The sequence below is a fragment of the Miniopterus natalensis genome, chromosome 15 (genome assembly GCF_054644295.1).
Source record: "Miniopterus natalensis isolate mMinNat1 chromosome 15, mMinNat1.hap1, whole genome shotgun sequence".
NCBI lineage: Eukaryota > Metazoa > Chordata > Mammalia > Chiroptera > Miniopteridae > Miniopterus > Miniopterus natalensis.
The window spans coordinates 36303053-36318101 of record NC_142095.1 but is presented as its reverse complement, the minus strand read 5'-3'; the positions used below and the strand labels follow the sequence as shown (position 1 = coordinate 36318101).

Genomic DNA, 15049 nt, shown 5'->3' with positions numbered 1-15049 from the left:
ACCTGGGTGAGTAAGGGCGGAGAGGGAAGGGGCTGCTTCAGCGTCGGCGGCGCTGCGGGCCTCACCGCGCTCGGGGACGGCGCCCAGGAGCACGCGGTAAGGGCTCTTCATTCGCTAACGGAGCGGACAGGACAGGCCTCTGCCCGGCGGGCCCAGTCGGCGGCCGGAGGCGAGGCACAGGACCCCCGCAGCGGGACGGGGGAGGGGCGGGGAGCTAAGGGCAGGAGGACTAGAGGCGGAGAAGGGGGCGGGAAGCCACGGGCGCGGGGGGAGAAAGGGCCGGGCCGGGGTGGACCTCGCGGGGACTGCCATTCTTAGGCCCTCCGACCTCCGGGCGGGGGACAGGAGGCGCCGCCCTCACCGCCGCCGCGACTGGAGGGGGCGCAGAGAGCTCGGCTGCGCGGGAGACTCGGGGAGGGGGCTGGGAGCCCGTCCCGCCCCGTCCCGGGCCTCCCGCCCCCCGGGCCACGGGGCGCGCCTATTGGCCGGCAGGACTCCGCGCGGCGCGCCCATTGGCCGGCCGGGGTGAGGAGCACGCGGCCACCGTGGCGGGCGCGCAGTCGGAGGGTGGCGGACCAGCCGACGGACCGAGGGCTCCGCGGGCGCCGCGCGCGGGCATGGTGGGTGCGGGGCTGCGGGTGGCCGCTCGGCGCTGGCTGCCGTGCCCAGGCCACCGCAGGCCGCGAGCCGCCTCGTCCTCGCCCTCCTGCCCTGGCTGCGGCCCGCCGGGTCCCGGCGCCCACTGCCCTGGCGCCCCGTGCTCTGCGCCCGCCCCGGCACCCGCGGGCGGCGCCGAGCTCAGCGCCCACCTGTGGGCTCGTTACCAAGACATGCGGAGACTGGTGCACGGTGGGTGAGCCCGAGTGGAACGGGCGCCGGCGGGGGGTGCCCCTCGCGGCTGCAGACGCGCGCCGGAGCACCGCCCCCGAGCCGTCGGGGTGCTGCTTTTCGGGGTGGTCGCTCCAGGGGGGCTCTCGGGGACTCCGAAGGCCGGCCCGCCCTTCAGGAGAGGCTTCGCCGGGGCCTCCCGGGGGCCTCTGGGGGCGCCCCGACGCCCGAAGCCGACAGGCAGGAGGTTTGTTCGCCGGCTCCGTCTGCGGGAGCTCGGGGTTCCCGAAGCGGCCGCCCGAATGTAGGGCCCCCGCAGTCCTTCCTCTGGGCCTCGCCCGCCGGGAGGCCGCGGCGGAAGCGCCCCCAACCCCTCGTTCGCCTTGGGGCCCTTCGCTGGGCGGGAGCGTGGGGACAAAGCCGGCGGCGGGGCCGGGCGGAACGCCTCCTAGGGACGGGCCGACCTCCGCGGACGCCGACTAGACTTTCAGACACCTCGAGATCGCGCCCTGAAAGTCGGGGCGCTCAGACCTGGAGGGGAGGGAGTCGTGAGACCAAGTTGCTCCAGTCCAGGAGGGCTGCTGCGTCCGGGGCTGGGGCGGCCGCTCGGCCCGTGGCCTCCCCTCTCCCTCTGCGAAATGCGCGGCGGAGGCCGGGGCGCGGGCGGGCGCGGGCGCCGCGGTGAGGCCAGAGCGGAGAGCGCTGATGTTCGTGCAGGGGTCCCCGGGCCCGGCCTCTGCAGCCCACGGATGTGGTTTGCTATCGGCCCTGGCACTGTCCGGCCGGGTGGTGCCCAGCAAGCCCCACCCTCTCAGACCCTCAGTGTCTTAGGTCAGCAGTTTTCAACTGGTGTGCCTCAAGGATTTATAAAACATGAAATACCTGAAAATTTAGTCAGGGGCACGGACCTCTTTTCCCTTAGATTGTGAAATAAATAAACGACAGTAGCCATCCACTGTGAATGAGTCAATATTATATCTTTTTTTTTGGTCAGATTAACAAAATACATCTTTTGGTGTGCTGCGGAGTTTTAGTAATTAGTTTATGTGTGCCGTGAGATGAACAGTGTTGAAAATCGCTGTCTTAGGGTGTCAAACACAATCCTGGAGCTTCTGTCACAGGGTGGTGGGGATGACTCAGGAAGACCCAGGCCAAGAAGGGGCAGGGGAGCTTCCAGAGCAGCCCCCAGGGGTGACAGGGCTTTCATTGTCTGATAAGACAAAGCGCCCCTGTCTGGAATATTCCAGCTGACTGGGGGCCTGGGAGGGTTGGTGGACTGGACTCACCTCTTGAGAAGCTGAAGGCCGAATGGTTAAGACCTTTGAGGAATGATTGTTTTGAAGCCTATGGGCCTCAGTGAGGATGCCACATCCTCAGTGTAGTGGGCAGGCCTGGGATGCTATTGAAGGAGATGTCTTTGCTCTGGACCCGGTTAAGACCCTCTGTAGAGAAGCTTGAGAAGCCTGCCTTGTAGGTGTTGGGGGAGGGATCCAGAGAGGTCTGTTGGGCTTTGTCTCTGGGCCCACACAGATCTTCAGATCTTCATGGAGACCCCCAAGTTCCTCTTGATGTGAAAGGGGCAAGGTCATTTCCAAAATGCCAGGGCGAGTGCCAGGATGAGCCAGCCTTCCTGGCCCTTTCTAACTCCAACCAGCCTAACTCCTCTTCTGACTGCGTTTTCTGGTCTTAGGCTAGTGCCTTTGGGCAAATTATTGCCAGGCCCCAGGCCAGCCCTGCCTCCTCCAGCCTCAGTGGGAGGGTAGGCTGAGGAGCAGAGTGATTAAGGCCTGTGGGGTGGCTGAATTAAAGTCTCAATTCCACTGTCTATTGCTGGATGGTTTGGAACATATGCCTTTACCTCCCCAGTTTCTTCCTCTGGGTGATAGAGGAGTAAGTGTGACTGCCTCACAGGATTGGAGTGAGGATTGAACAAGTTGACCCTCTAAGGCACCCAGCAGCGGCCGGGAGGCTGGCACCCACAAGTCAGTCTCCTGGCTGCCTTGGGGAGTGAGGAGGGGTTGGCCTTGGAACCTGGTGCTTTGGGCAGGCTTTGAAGCTGGGGGCTGAGGAAGAGAGAGAAGAGTGGGGGCTGGGCAGTGAGACAGATGACCTTGGAAGGTCAGTGTGGGTAAGGGGCACATCCTGCTCACCTGGCCCTGTGCACCACAACAGCCCTATGGAAGGGAGTGGGACCTTGTGACCCCAGAGCTATGGTTTTTTTCAGTCCAGAAGTCAGGTCAAGAGGCCAGACCCTGTGGGCTGCTTCCCCATCCTGCTTTGTTCCTAGGAGAATTGTCCATCCCTGGGAACATCCTCAAGGGGAGAAGCAAAAGCCTAGACTTGGCCAGAACTCTGCCCACAAGCAACTGTACTGCCAAGCAGACCTCTCCCTTCCTGGGGACTATTGGACATTGTACTAAGAGTCACAGTTGGTACCCAGGAACTCAGGACTATGGGAAGGGGAAGGCCTAGGTTCCTATTGACACCAGGTGAGAGGCGTCTCAGAAGCAGCTCCCTAAAAAGCTAGTCACCTGTATCTCACATGCATCCAAGTGAAGTGTTTTGTCTACACCCAGAAATCGTCTAAGCATCCCCCTCCATGTCAGGTGTAGATTGGCCTGGGGCCATCAGAGGAACCAGCCACACTCCTGTTCCCCCCACCCACTTCCTGCACTTGGCTTCAAAAGAAAGGCGTAAGGGCAGAGCCTATGTTCTAAGGAGCTTCCAGCCTGGGAACGCATCAGCAAGTGTCTGCCTCTGATCACAGGCATGCTTCAAGGCCAAGGGCTTCTGCTTTGAAAACATGACTGACTGAAACAGGAATTCCCTAGAGGCTTGGGCTGTTTGCTTGGGTGTCAGCCACAGGCTAGAGGTCTCCAGAAAGGAACCCCTGCAAGGCAGTGCCCTGTGCACCTTGTCCTGCTGCTCCCCTCCCTGCAACCGCTGTTCCCTAAGTGACATAGGGAAATCCAGGACAGGAAGGCACATTGATCATTTAATCCTACATTTGCCTCAGGTGCAGAGTGGGAATGCTGCACAGAGCATGTTCCATATGACACTCTTAGTAATTTTGTAGGTTGGTACAATTTTTATTTCTGCTTTAGAGACAAGGAAACAGGCCCAGAAGGTGAGGTGACTTTCCTGAAGTCACAGCCATGAGGAGGGCTAAGCCTGATCTCTCTGACTTCAAAATCCATGCCTTTTCCCCACCCACCTCCCCAACTGTACAGATGGGGAAACAGGCAGATAAGCCTAGTGCCCCAGAGCCCACTCTGCACAGTGTCCCACTCAGCCCCTCTGGAGCAGCCAGGGGCTTGGAGTGGTTATGGCTGCATCCTCAGAGGGAACAGCCTGAGTAATGGCCCAGAACTCGACATCACACGTCCTGCTGTCGTAATTAGCAATGTTCCCTGGCTAGAGGCAGCAAATGTCATTACATGGGCTGGCAGGCAGCTGAAATCTTATTAGAGAGGCCCTGCTCCAAAGGCTGACAGGTGCTCAGAGCTGGGAGCATGAGTGGCAGAGGGGCTACCCAGTACCTCCCACTCCAATAGTGTTCCCAAGTCCCAACCCCAGCTCCAGGCAAGGTGGAAGGGGGTGGGTACATCCATGTGTTGGATGGGGCTTGTGAGAGCCTGGAGGAGACACAGGCTTGGTGCACCTGGTAGGCTGCAGGTGAACCCATGGTGTAGCCCAGGTCCCCACAGGTAGTTCCAGACATTGCCAGCTCTGCCTTACCCCAAGTACCTGACCTTGGCAAATGACTTCTCTCTGAGCCTCTGCAGTTTGGTCACCTGCAGCAATGGGCTAAGAATACCCATCCTGGGGTGTGTTGTGAGGCTCCCAGGACTAGGCACCTGGAAAGTGCTCACTAACCATTTGCTGCTTCCGTGGTCATCATCTTCACACGTGCGTCTCCTTCCTCTAGACCTCTTGCCCCCTGAGGTCTGCAGTCTCCTGAACCCAGCGGCCATCTATGCGAACAACGAGATCAGCCTGCATGATGTCGAGGTCTATGGCTTCGACTATGACTACACGCTGGCCCAGTACGCAGACTCACTGCACCCAGAGATCTTCAATGCTGCCCGTGACATCCTGATTGAGCACTACAAGGTGAGGCTAGCCGCAGAGTTCCCAGGCCCTGGAGGACAGGTGGCTGAGTTGATCCTGCTCAGCCAGCAGGTGTGGCAGTGCCACTGACTCAGGCCTGCTCCACTTTCCCCCAACAGTACCCAGAAGGTATTCGGAAGTATGACTACAATCCCAGCTTTGCTATCCGTGGCCTCCACTATGACATTCAGAAGGTGAGTGGCTAGACCACTGACTCCCCTGGCCCCTCCTCACTGGTTGTGTATCAGCCACTTTCTTAGTCCCCCATCCCCTGTGGAGGGATCTCATCTGCCTTCAGTGTGGGGGGGTGGGAAAGGCTGGCTCATGGCCAATGGCAAACTCCTTCTTCTCCACCCATCCACTCCCCTTGTGCCCCCAGAGCCTTCTGATGAAGATTGATGCCTTTCATTATGTGCAACTGGGAACGGCCTACAGGTCAGTGCTGACTCCACCCTGACCCCACTGTAGTTTACTGCTCCAGGTCACACTGTCCTGCCTCACTCCACTGTTCCCTACCCTGGGCTTTGGCCCGGGCTCAGGATCCCTTGAGACTGATGATATCTGTGTGCCCACCCAGGGGCCTGCAGCCTGTGTCAGATGAGGAGGTGATTGACCTGTATGGAGGAACCCAGCACATCCCACTGTACCAGATGAGCGACTTCTACGGCAAGGTATTCACTCCGCTCTGCCCAGGGCAACCCACTCAGTGATCTCAGTGTGGCTGCTGGCTCCCTGGGAGGCCATGCCCACAGCCCCTGACCCATAGGCTACACCCCTCTACTAGTGTCCCAAGGCAGATTTGGAGCCCTTGGTCTTCAGAGCCGAGGGTTGTGGGGCTGAAGGGGTTGCTGAAACAATGGCCACCTCCCCAGGGTCCTTCCATCAAGCAGTTCATGGACATCTTCTCGCTGCCAGAGATGGCACTGCTCTCCTGCGTGGTGGACCACTTCTTGGGCCATGGCCTGGAGTTTGACCAAGCACACCTCTACAAGGACGTCACGGTGAGGATGCTGGGCCTGTTTGGTTGGGGTGGCAGGGAAGGTGAAGTCCAGACACAGTGGGGTAGGCCCTCCTTGTCCCCACTGCACCCTCACTGTCCCTCCACTGCCCCCAGGATGCCATTCGAGACGTGCACGTGAAGGGCCTCATGTACCAGTGGATCGAACGGGACATGGGTAAGGGTGGACAGTAGTTGCTTCGGCCTGCCTGGGCAGGATGCCTGGCTCTCACAGACGCATCTCCCCCTGTTAGAGAAGTACATACTGAGAGGGGATGAAACGTACGCCGTCCTGAGCCGCCTGGTGGACCATGGGAAACAGCTGTTCCTCATTACCAACAGTCCTTTCAGTTTCGTGTGAGCCCCGCCCCACCATGGGAGGAGGGGGCGCGGGAGCCAGGTAGGAGCGGGCTGGCCCGAGCCTCCCTCAGACCACCTGTCCTATCTCTGCCCCATTTCTGCCCAGGGACAAGGGGATGCGGCACATGGTGGGTCCCGACTGGCGCCAGCTCTTTGATGTGGTCATCGTCCAGGCGGACAAACCCAGCTTCTTCACCGACCCGCGCAAGTATGGGCCTGCCAAGAGCGATGGGGCCAGGATGTGGGGACTAGCCTTTGCTCACCACCCTTATGTGCTTGGAGGGGGTACCCTCTTGCTGGCATGTGGCCCATGTGAGCAGGTGGATCTTTGCAGGGTAGGATGGTACCCAGTTCATGGTCTGGCCACAGACAGAAAGTCAAGCCCTTTACCCCCCCCCCCCCAGGCCTTTCAGAAAACTTGATGAGAAGGGCTCGCTCCAGTGGGACCGTATCACCCGCCTGGAAAAGGGCAAGATCTATCGGCAGGTGAGGGCCATCTAGGTGGGAGTAGCACTGAGGTGGGTGGGTGGCACACAGGGCTAACCAAAGCCCCAGGGGGCAGTGGCACCACCTCCTGGACCCTGACCGGCCACCGCACATCTTCTGTGGGTCTGTCCCCTTGTGCCATGGGCCTGTGTCTAGGGTACCAGGGAATGGCTCACAGGGCACAGGCCTAGGCAGTGTCGAGGGCTTGGTCTGTGGGTCAGGTTGTCTGCATTTGAATTCTACTCCTGGTTGGCAGAGGGAGCTCGCAGCAAATTACTTGGCCTCCCTGTTCCTTGCTTTCCTCATCTGTAGAAAGGGTGTAATACTCAGCTTGAGTTGTGGCGTGAAGGCCTTCGACTGGCCAGGCATTTGCTAAGGGGCCAATAAATGGGGCTGTTATTACTTGGGGCTGAGCACTCTGCTGCAGCCAGACAAACCTGGCTGGAGCCCCTGAGCTGGGCAGGTGGGGCTGACTCATGGGCCTCTGGGGAGACCTCCTTTCCAGGCTGGCTAGGAAGATGAGAAGGGGCATGGTGGGGGGCTGCAGGAGGAGGGGGGGCTGTGAGCTGGAGATTAGGCATTTCGCCCTGGATGGAATGCGGAAATCCTGGCTGAGCTGGCGAGCAGGGCTTCTTGGGGGCTGGGGATCTAGAAGCGGGGGGAGGGAGGAAGCCTGCAGTTGGGTCAGGGGCACAGCCACAGGGAGCAGCTTCAAGGTACCCAGTGTGGAGGCCTGGCCTCCCACCCGTCCACCGCTCCATCTCCCACCCCACTGGCCCCCAAGTCTTTCAGGCCCCCTTGGGCACTTTCCCTCAGCTCTGAGGGTCACATTCTCCTTTGTCTTACCATCTTGGCTGAGCCTAAGGGTCATGCACCTTTGTGGGGAACATGTGACTTTTTCTTTGGCAACTTTCAGGTTTTTCCTTGTTCTTGATGTTCTTGTGCGTGCTCGTGTATGTGTTGGATCTTTCTTTGCTCTCGCCCCTTCTCCCTCCCCCCCGTCTCCTGTTGCTGGAACTTCAAGCTCCTTCCTGACTCAGCACTTGTGCCTCAGGATTTTTTTCTCTTGGTTCATTCAGGGTACATCCACTCTGCCCATCATACCCCTCTCTTCTGTGGGTCCCCTGAACCTCAGCCTCTCCCCTTGAGCTTGTGTCAACAATGAAGTCTTTCACAACCCCGTGCCTCATGGCTGTCATCTCCCTGGGCCTCTCGTGCAGACTGCTCTAGTAACTCCTTTTTGCTGGGTATCATTTCTCACCTGGGGTGTGGGCTCCTGCCCCGTGGCTGCTGCACTTCCTGCTCTGGGCCCCACCCCACCCCGCTTCTGCTCCTCTGGTGCTTCCTCTGTTGCGTTTGAGCCTGGCTGAGTTTTCATCTTTTCTCCAACTTCGAAGCAGGAGGGGCAGATGGCCTCACAGTGAGGTCTGCCGTTGGTCTTCTGGATCCCTCTGGGCTCAGGCCAGGAATGCCAGGAGAGCTTCAGGGCCATGGGGTCGCTGCTGCAGTTTATTTCCCACAAAGAGTGAACTCAGTCCCTACCCTGGGGTGGGTGTGAGGCCACGGGAAGGGGAGACTCTAGAGGCACAGGGCACCATGCCAGGCCTACAGGAGACCTTTCTGCAGCATGCAGACCCCCTTCCTAAATGCGAGGCGGAGGTAGCAAGGGCCAGAGCCCAGAGGAGACAGCAAGGCCACGGGAAAGGGCAGCCGAGCATCCGGCTGGAAAGGCCTCACTGCCCCTGGGATTTGGGAGAAGGGGTGGAGAGCCAGGCGTGCTTCTGGCAGCATGGGAATCCCTTGGGTACACCAGGTTCAGCAGTGTCCCTCCATCTCTCCCCAGGGAAACCTGTTTGATTTCCTGCGTCTGACAGAATGGCGCGGCCCCCGTGTGCTGTACTTTGGAGACCACCTTTACAGCGACCTGGCGGTGAGGGGGGCAAGACTGGGCTGCAGGGGCAGGGGCAGGAGCTCCCCAGTTGGTGCGAGCGTTGTCCACCCCGCCTACCAGGACCTCATGCTGCGGCACGGCTGGCGCACCGGCGCCATCATCCCCGAGCTGGAGCGCGAGATCCGCATCATCAACACAGAGCAGTACATGCACTCGCTGACGTGGCAGCAGGCGCTCACCGGGCTGCTGGAGCGCATGCAGGTGCAGGGCTAGCCAGGACTTCCCGGGAGAGGGACCAGGGCCGCCACCCGGGCACACACATCCAGCGCACACCTTGTCTCCCTCAGACCTACCAAGATGCCGAGTCGCGGCAGGTGCTGGCCGCCTGGATGAAGGAGCGGCAGGAGCTGAGGTGAGCAGGGTGGGGTGAGGGCAGGAGTCCTGGTCCAGCCCCATCCTGCGTGGCCTCTCCAGTGTCTCGTGTCTCCCTCCCCAGGTGTATCACCAAGGCCCTGTTCAACGCTCAGTTTGGGAGCATCTTCCGCACCTTCCACAACCCCACCTACTTCTCGAGGCGCCTCGTGCGCTTCTCTGACCTATACATGGCCTCCCTCAGCTGCCTGCTCAACTACCGCGTGGACTTCACCTTCTACCCACGCCGCACACCACTGCAGCACGAGGCACCGCTCTGGATGGACCAGCTCTGCACCGGCTGCATGAAAACACCCTTCCTCAGCGACATGGCCCACATCCGCTGAGGGCACCTTTATTGTCCAGAACAGGCCCCAGCCCCTCCTGCCCTGCCCACTCTGGGCGGCTGTCCAGATGGGCAATAAAGTGGTCTCTCCTGCTCAAGCCTCTGCCACATCACTTAACTGCGAGAATCCTCTGGGTGTCAGGGAAGTCTTCCTCCAAGAGCGAGTCCTGCGGGAAGAACCGTGTGTGGCTGGGCCAAGGTCAGGCCCTGGGCCCACTTCCACATTCCCCCGTCCCCCACACTCACATCAAAGGGCTCACAAAAGGCATCATGGCTGGCAAAGACTGGGTTGGGGACAGAGACCAGGGTTGGGCTGGCCCCTTCCTGCCACGGTGAGAAGTCATCATCAGCGTCATCTTCTGCCTGAGAAGAGAGGTCAGTAGTGAGGGGCCCTGAGCAAGATCCAGAGACACCAACCCCCACCAACCCCTAGCCCAGCCCTACCTGGAAGACAGAAAAGCCAAAGCCTGTGGCCTTGCCTCGAGCTCGGAGGTAGATGGCTCCAGCCACCAGGCCCAGCAGCGTTCCAACGGCTACCACAGCCCCCACGCCTGCTGCCACGGGTGGGGCCTCAGGTGCCACCACCGCTCGCTGCACACAAGGAGAACGTCAAGGACCTGGCCAGGCTGTTTCCTCACCCCTTGCAGCTATGCCTGCCCCTCATCAACTCACAGGCTGCGGGGGTGCCATGAGGGGGCTGGCCAGAACATGGATGATGCCATTGAAGGCCATGATGTCCCACACGAGGACACGGCTAACCACAACTGCCCTTGGGGCCTGTAGGGAGACCAGAGTCAGGTCTAGCAGGTGAGTGAGGGCCAGGGGGCAATGGGGAGGAGCAGTGGCCAAACTTACCACAGGGACCTGAGAACTGTTGTCAGGGCCCATGTCACTGATGACGAGGTTGAGGCCTGAGTGGGAGGGGAGCAAGGTACCCTGGCTGCCATTGGTGCTAATGAAGGTAGCATTGGAGGCGTGCAGCTCCAGGTCTGGGCCACTCAGTGTCTGTGGGCAAAACCAAGGCCACTCACGCTGTTGGCCTAGGCCAGCCAGAAGGAGCAGCATATCCCCTGATAGTTACCATGTTGTCCACAAAGCCTTCGTTGACAGGGACAAAGAGTGTCTTATAGGGGAGCTCATTGTCCAGGAAATCCAGGAAGTCGAGACCTCGAGGAGTGGCATTAGCATAGTCCAGCAGCATCTGGGAGGGTGGGGAGTCAGGGCTGTGAGCAGGCTCCCTCCCAAGGGATCTCAGCGGCCCCGAACCCCTTGGGCCCTGCATACCCCATAGAAGGTGGAGAAGTTGGCAGTGGTGGCCAGTACATCTAGCAGCTTCCCATTGCACATGCTAGTCCCGTCACCCACGAAGCCATCACGGCATCGGCAGGCCACATCTATAGGAAAGGGTTCAGTGGGTTGGTGGATTCGTGGGTCAGTGAGAAGGGGCAGAGCCAGGGAGTGATGCATGGTGGGAGTGGCTGCACCTTGTATACGGTAGCAATAGGCATCCCAGCGCTCTGACAGGTTCTCCCTGGCGCCCAAGCTGACTACGCCCACCTGACCAGCACCACAGTCCACCTCAGGGAAGACGACGGGGTGGGCAGCAGAGCCGTTGGCCAGCCAGCCCACAAGGCACAGGTGGAAGCCCAGCTATAGGGGTAAGAGGGGATGTTGAGACCCAAGGCCCAACTCAAGGGGCTCCCACAGGCTTGGCTCCATGTTTCTGGGCCCCATGCACCTGCTGGGCAGCGGAGAGCTGAGGAAGAGATGCCAGGACAGCTCCCTGGGCCCCACATGCTGCCTCAGCCTCTGAGAAGGTCAGACCATAAGGGCCGCTGTTGGCCTGGAGGTGGAAGACGCCAGCCCGTTTCTCTGCAGAAAGGAAAAATGCAGAGTCAGCTGGGACACTGAGGTAAGGCACAGGCACTGGGAGCAGGCAGGGAAGCACACCCTCAAAGTGCAGGTCAGTGCACACAGCATCCACGTGGCATGGTGGGGGCTGGTCCAGGCAGCGGTCCACAGGTGGCTCGGGCTCCTCCAGACACTGCAGTCCATCACCCACGTAGCCAGCGTGGCACACACAGCGCCGTGTGTTCTAGGGCAGGAGAGCAGTCAGGTGCCCTTCAGAACTAGGGGATCCACTCTGCGGGACCTCCCCACCCAGCTGCTTGGCTCCCCTCCTGCTCACTGGACCAGTGTTCAGGCAGTCGGCATGCTCATTGCAGCCCCCTCGGTGGCCGTCTTCACAGGGGTTGCGGGCCCGGCAGCTCCAGCCGTCACCCTCATAGTCTGGCAGGCAGGCACAGGTGACCACTGTCCCTATCTGGCTGCAGTTGGCATGCTCACTGCAGCCACCATGCCCATCCTGGCACAGGTCTGCCACTGGGAGTAGGGAGAGAGTGGTTGGACCAGGTTAATGGGAGGGGAATGGGGACTCCCACCTCACATCCCCACCCACCTGCTCACCTGTGCACGTGTGGCCATCCCCTTCATAGCCCAGGCCGCATTCACAGCTGTTGCCTGCACGGCACACTGCCTGGGGTGCACAGGGCGGGGCGCACACGGGCTGCAGCTCTGTCCCCCGAGGGCCCACCCACATCTCAAGGTTAGTAGCTGCCCTCCTGGATACCCTCAGGCTCCCTCCCTCCACCCGCCCTCAGGGCCTCCACCTGGAGCATGCACTGGTGTGTGCAGGGTGGGCACAAGCACAAGGGTCACTCACCCAGCTGCACCTCACAGCGTGGCCCAGTCCAGCCCTCGTCACAGAAGCAGGAGCCAGAGCCCCCCAGGCCCTCATCACAGTGGCCATGAGAGGTACAGCGACAGGCTGTGGAAAGGGAAAGCAGGAGGATGGAGCTGGCACAGGGGACAAGGGGGGCGGGGCCGGGCGGGGCAGCGCAACCCACCTTGGCAATGGGGCCCAAAGGCCCCTGGGGCGCAGAGTTCACAGGCTATCCCAGCAAACCCCGAACGGCACCTGCACCGCCCACTGCCGCTCATGCCATCCATACACACACCATGGTCACTGCAGGGGTGGCTGGCACCCCCAGGGCAAGCTAGGGGAGCAAGTGGGAGAAGTGAAGTGGGGCCAGGGGCTCCCATAGACATCCTCAGCCCAGCCACACCATCCTCCACCCAGTGGCAGCCCAGAAGCAACTCACCCAAGTCCCCACGCTGCTGAGAACCCTCCAGGTCCTATGCTATCTACACACCCCTCCTACCTGGCAGCCAGAGGAGCCAATCAGCAGTGTCTACCACCTCAGGATGCTCACCTCTGCACTCGCTGCCATAGTGACCAGGGCAGCAGCTGGGCTTCCAGGTGGTGGTGACACAGTTGCGGTGGCAGCCCCTGCCTAGACCTTGGGGCTGGCCCCAAATGTTGCGCAGTGCCAAGGAGCGCAGTGGAGGGGAAGTCCAGAACTTTGAGAAGTAGCGCAGGCAGGTCTGGGGGCTTCCCTGAGCGGAAAAGAGTCAGGCTGCTAACAGCCTGAACTTGGTGGTCCCTGGGCCCTGCCCAAACCCCCACTCAGCTTCCAGCCTCTTACCTGCTCCCGTGAGCCCTCAGGACAGGGCGGTTCGTGCCCACAGATGCTACATATTTTCTAGAAGGAATGGAGGCCAATACAACAAGGTCAGGCAGACAAACAGTACAGGTGGGCTTGGGCCCTTGCCCACCTACCTCTGGCCTTCCTCACCAGCCACAGTGGCCGAGTCTCAAAGCGGTCACAACGGGCACCAAGACCAGGTGGTTCCAGCAGCTGGTCAATGCCATAGGCCAGGCCACCCTCAAAGGGCAAGTGCCGCTGCACAATTCGGGCATCATCTTCACCCACTGTGAGCTCACCCTGCAGGCAGAGGATGTGGGATACACGGGGTCACAGCTGCATAGCAGCTCACCCCCCAATGCCAGGGCCCCTACCTCCTTCCCTCACTCAAGCTTTCCAGACTCACCGGCCGGTCACGACTGCAAGAGAAGGAAATGGGGGTCCCATGCATGGTGCGAAGTGGGCCCAGGTTGGGCAGGTCAGACGCCAAGGCCTGAGCAGATGAAGCCATGGTCGGAGCTGGGCAGGCAGGCTGGGTAGCAGTCAGTGGGGACCAAGGTCTGAGGGTGTACCCACCTCTATGTTACGGATCACATGGCCCCGAAGAATGGCTGCCAGCTTGTCACGGTGGTCCTCATGGTACAGCCAGGCCTGGCGGTCAGGCGGCAGGGCTTGCAGGGCAGAGTCTGTTGGCCACAGCATTGTGAAGGGCCTATGGGAAGCATCTTGAAGTAGGGGCAGGAGACCAGCCATCTGGCGGGAAGGAGCAGATATGTGGCAGTCACAGCCTAGTCATACTGGTGGACAGAGGTAGGGGGTTGGGCCGCAGAGAACCAGACAGCCTTCCCATCAGCCACACTCCTCTTAGCCATCCCAGGCAGATATAAGTAAACATACAAGCAGGGATAAACTTGCACACACCCTGAAGACTGCCAGGTCTGTGGGCACACACAGCAAGCACATCCTTGTGCTCACACTGGGAAGCCCATGCCACGCACACAGACATGGCCTGTGCACATAGACGTGCTCACTCACACAAGGGACAGGTTTGCATACAGGTGGGTGTGCACAGACCGGTGAGCATACACAGTCATACACACGTGCTATGTGCACACACTGACAGGCTCACACGGTAGCAGTACCGTCACGAGGCTGCTGAAAATCTTGTAACCGAAGCTCTCCGCGGCGACAGTGACATTTCTCTAGGGAAAGGCGCTGGTGAGCCATGAGTTCAGGCGGGGAGCAAGGATCTCAAGCCCCCAGCTGCCTGCCTTCCAGGTCATACCCGCAGGATCGGGGCAGCATCGGGCTCCCAGTGCAGCACGTCGGGTGGCAGCAGGACTCGGTCAATGAAGTGCAAGATGCCGTTCACCGCCTGGTGGTCGCTGCTCACCACTCGGGCAAAGTCATTGACGTAGACGCTGCCCTGGGGACGGGCCCGAAAGATCGTGGCCGTCAACTGTGGGTGGGGCCTGAGGCAGGGGCGGGGCCGAGGGCAAGAGCAGGGGGTGCAGAGGGGAGCGGGGAGCAGAGCGCCCCGCAGGGCGAGGGAATCTTGAACCGGGAAACAGGCCCGTAACCGCGGGCAGAGTCCAGGGCGGGATTCAGCCTGCCTCCCTGAAGCCCGTGCCGCCCGGGGAAGCGAGGGGGGCTTTATCGGTGGGGACAGGGCACAGGCTCGCGAGGGCGGGGCTCCTGGGCCTGGGGACCGCTCACGCTGGGCCAGGGCCCGGGCTCACCTCCCTCTCGCTGAAGCGAAGCGGGTGCCCCGAGAGCGTGGTGACATAACCTTCCTCCAGCAGGTCCTGGCTCCGCAGCTGCCGGCAGCCGACCACGTGGTAGCGAAACACGAGCTGTCGGTGGGCTCCAATCCGGGCCAGTTCATCCTGCAGTGGAAATTGTAAGGGTGGAGGGGGCCTTGACTGCCGCCTCTGCCCACGCAGTGCCCACCCCGCCCAGCCTTCCTCTGGCGGCTGTTACCTGCGACAGGTTGGTCATTAGATCGGCATGCGGCACGAAGACTGTGAAAGGCCCATTGCCCTTGAGCTCACTGTATTTCTGGGGGAAGAGGGGAA

General features: G+C 60.8%; 2 protein-coding genes across 3 annotated transcripts in view; one reads left to right on the top strand and one right to left on the bottom strand.

Moving 5' to 3' along the window:
- The first annotated feature begins 586 nt into the window (after positions 1-586).
- On the top strand, positions 587-9513 carry NT5DC2 (5'-nucleotidase domain containing 2). The gene is made up of 14 exons (XM_016210031.2): positions 587-849; positions 4757-4941; positions 5058-5132; positions 5318-5373; positions 5516-5609; positions 5811-5939; positions 6053-6113; positions 6190-6292; positions 6402-6503; positions 6700-6781; positions 8625-8711; positions 8793-8933; positions 9020-9084; positions 9169-9513. Exons 1-14 carry the CDS (start codon positions 618-620, stop codon positions 9428-9430), a joined length of 1674 nt encoding a protein of 557 aa, XP_016065517.2. The 5' UTR covers positions 587-617; the 3' UTR covers positions 9431-9513.
- STAB1 (stabilin 1) overlaps positions 9416-15049 on the bottom strand; it is a 26190-nt gene continuing 20556 nt past the window's right edge. For both annotated transcript variants that reach the window (XM_087825016.1, XM_087825017.1), the window contains exons 47-68: positions 14955-15032; positions 14714-14860; positions 14260-14400; positions 14117-14176; positions 13551-13727; positions 13381-13467; positions 13125-13274; positions 12975-13031; positions 12702-12885; positions 12336-12485; positions 12152-12256; positions 11896-12003; positions 11618-11811; positions 11380-11524; positions 11168-11301; positions 10914-11079; positions 10714-10823; positions 10511-10630; positions 10102-10434; positions 9874-10020; positions 9676-9792; positions 9416-9596 (exon numbers count right to left, since the gene is read on the bottom strand). In XM_087825016.1, coding sequence (XP_087681142.1) covers positions 9540-9596; positions 9676-9792; positions 9874-10020; positions 10102-10434; positions 10511-10630; positions 10714-10823; positions 10914-11079; positions 11168-11301; positions 11380-11524; positions 11618-11811; positions 11896-12003; positions 12152-12256; positions 12336-12485; positions 12702-12885; positions 12975-13031; positions 13125-13274; positions 13381-13467; positions 13551-13727; positions 14117-14176; positions 14260-14400; positions 14714-14860; positions 14955-15032 — 2967 coding nt within the window. In that variant the 3' untranslated portion in view covers positions 9416-9539. The remainder of the gene's footprint in view (positions 9597-9675; positions 9793-9873; positions 10021-10101; positions 10435-10510; positions 10631-10713; positions 10824-10913; positions 11080-11167; positions 11302-11379; positions 11525-11617; positions 11812-11895; positions 12004-12151; positions 12257-12335; positions 12486-12701; positions 12886-12974; positions 13032-13124; positions 13275-13380; positions 13468-13550; positions 13728-14116; positions 14177-14259; positions 14401-14713; positions 14861-14954; positions 15033-15049) is intronic.

Bases quoted from the DNA above. Each gene is read 5' to 3' on its own strand.
- NT5DC2 (XM_016210031.2), top strand. From the start codon at position 618: ATGGTGGGTGCGGGGCTGCGGGTGGCCGCTCGGCGCTGGCTGCCGTGC. The intron at 6,782-8,624 runs GTGAGGGCCATC...ATCTCTCCCCAG, and splicing joins AGGGCAAGATCTATCGGCAG to GGAAACCTGTTTGATTTCCT. The intron at 8,934-9,019 runs GTGCAGGGCTAG...TGTCTCCCTCAG, and splicing joins GGCTGCTGGAGCGCATGCAG to ACCTACCAAGATGCCGAGTC.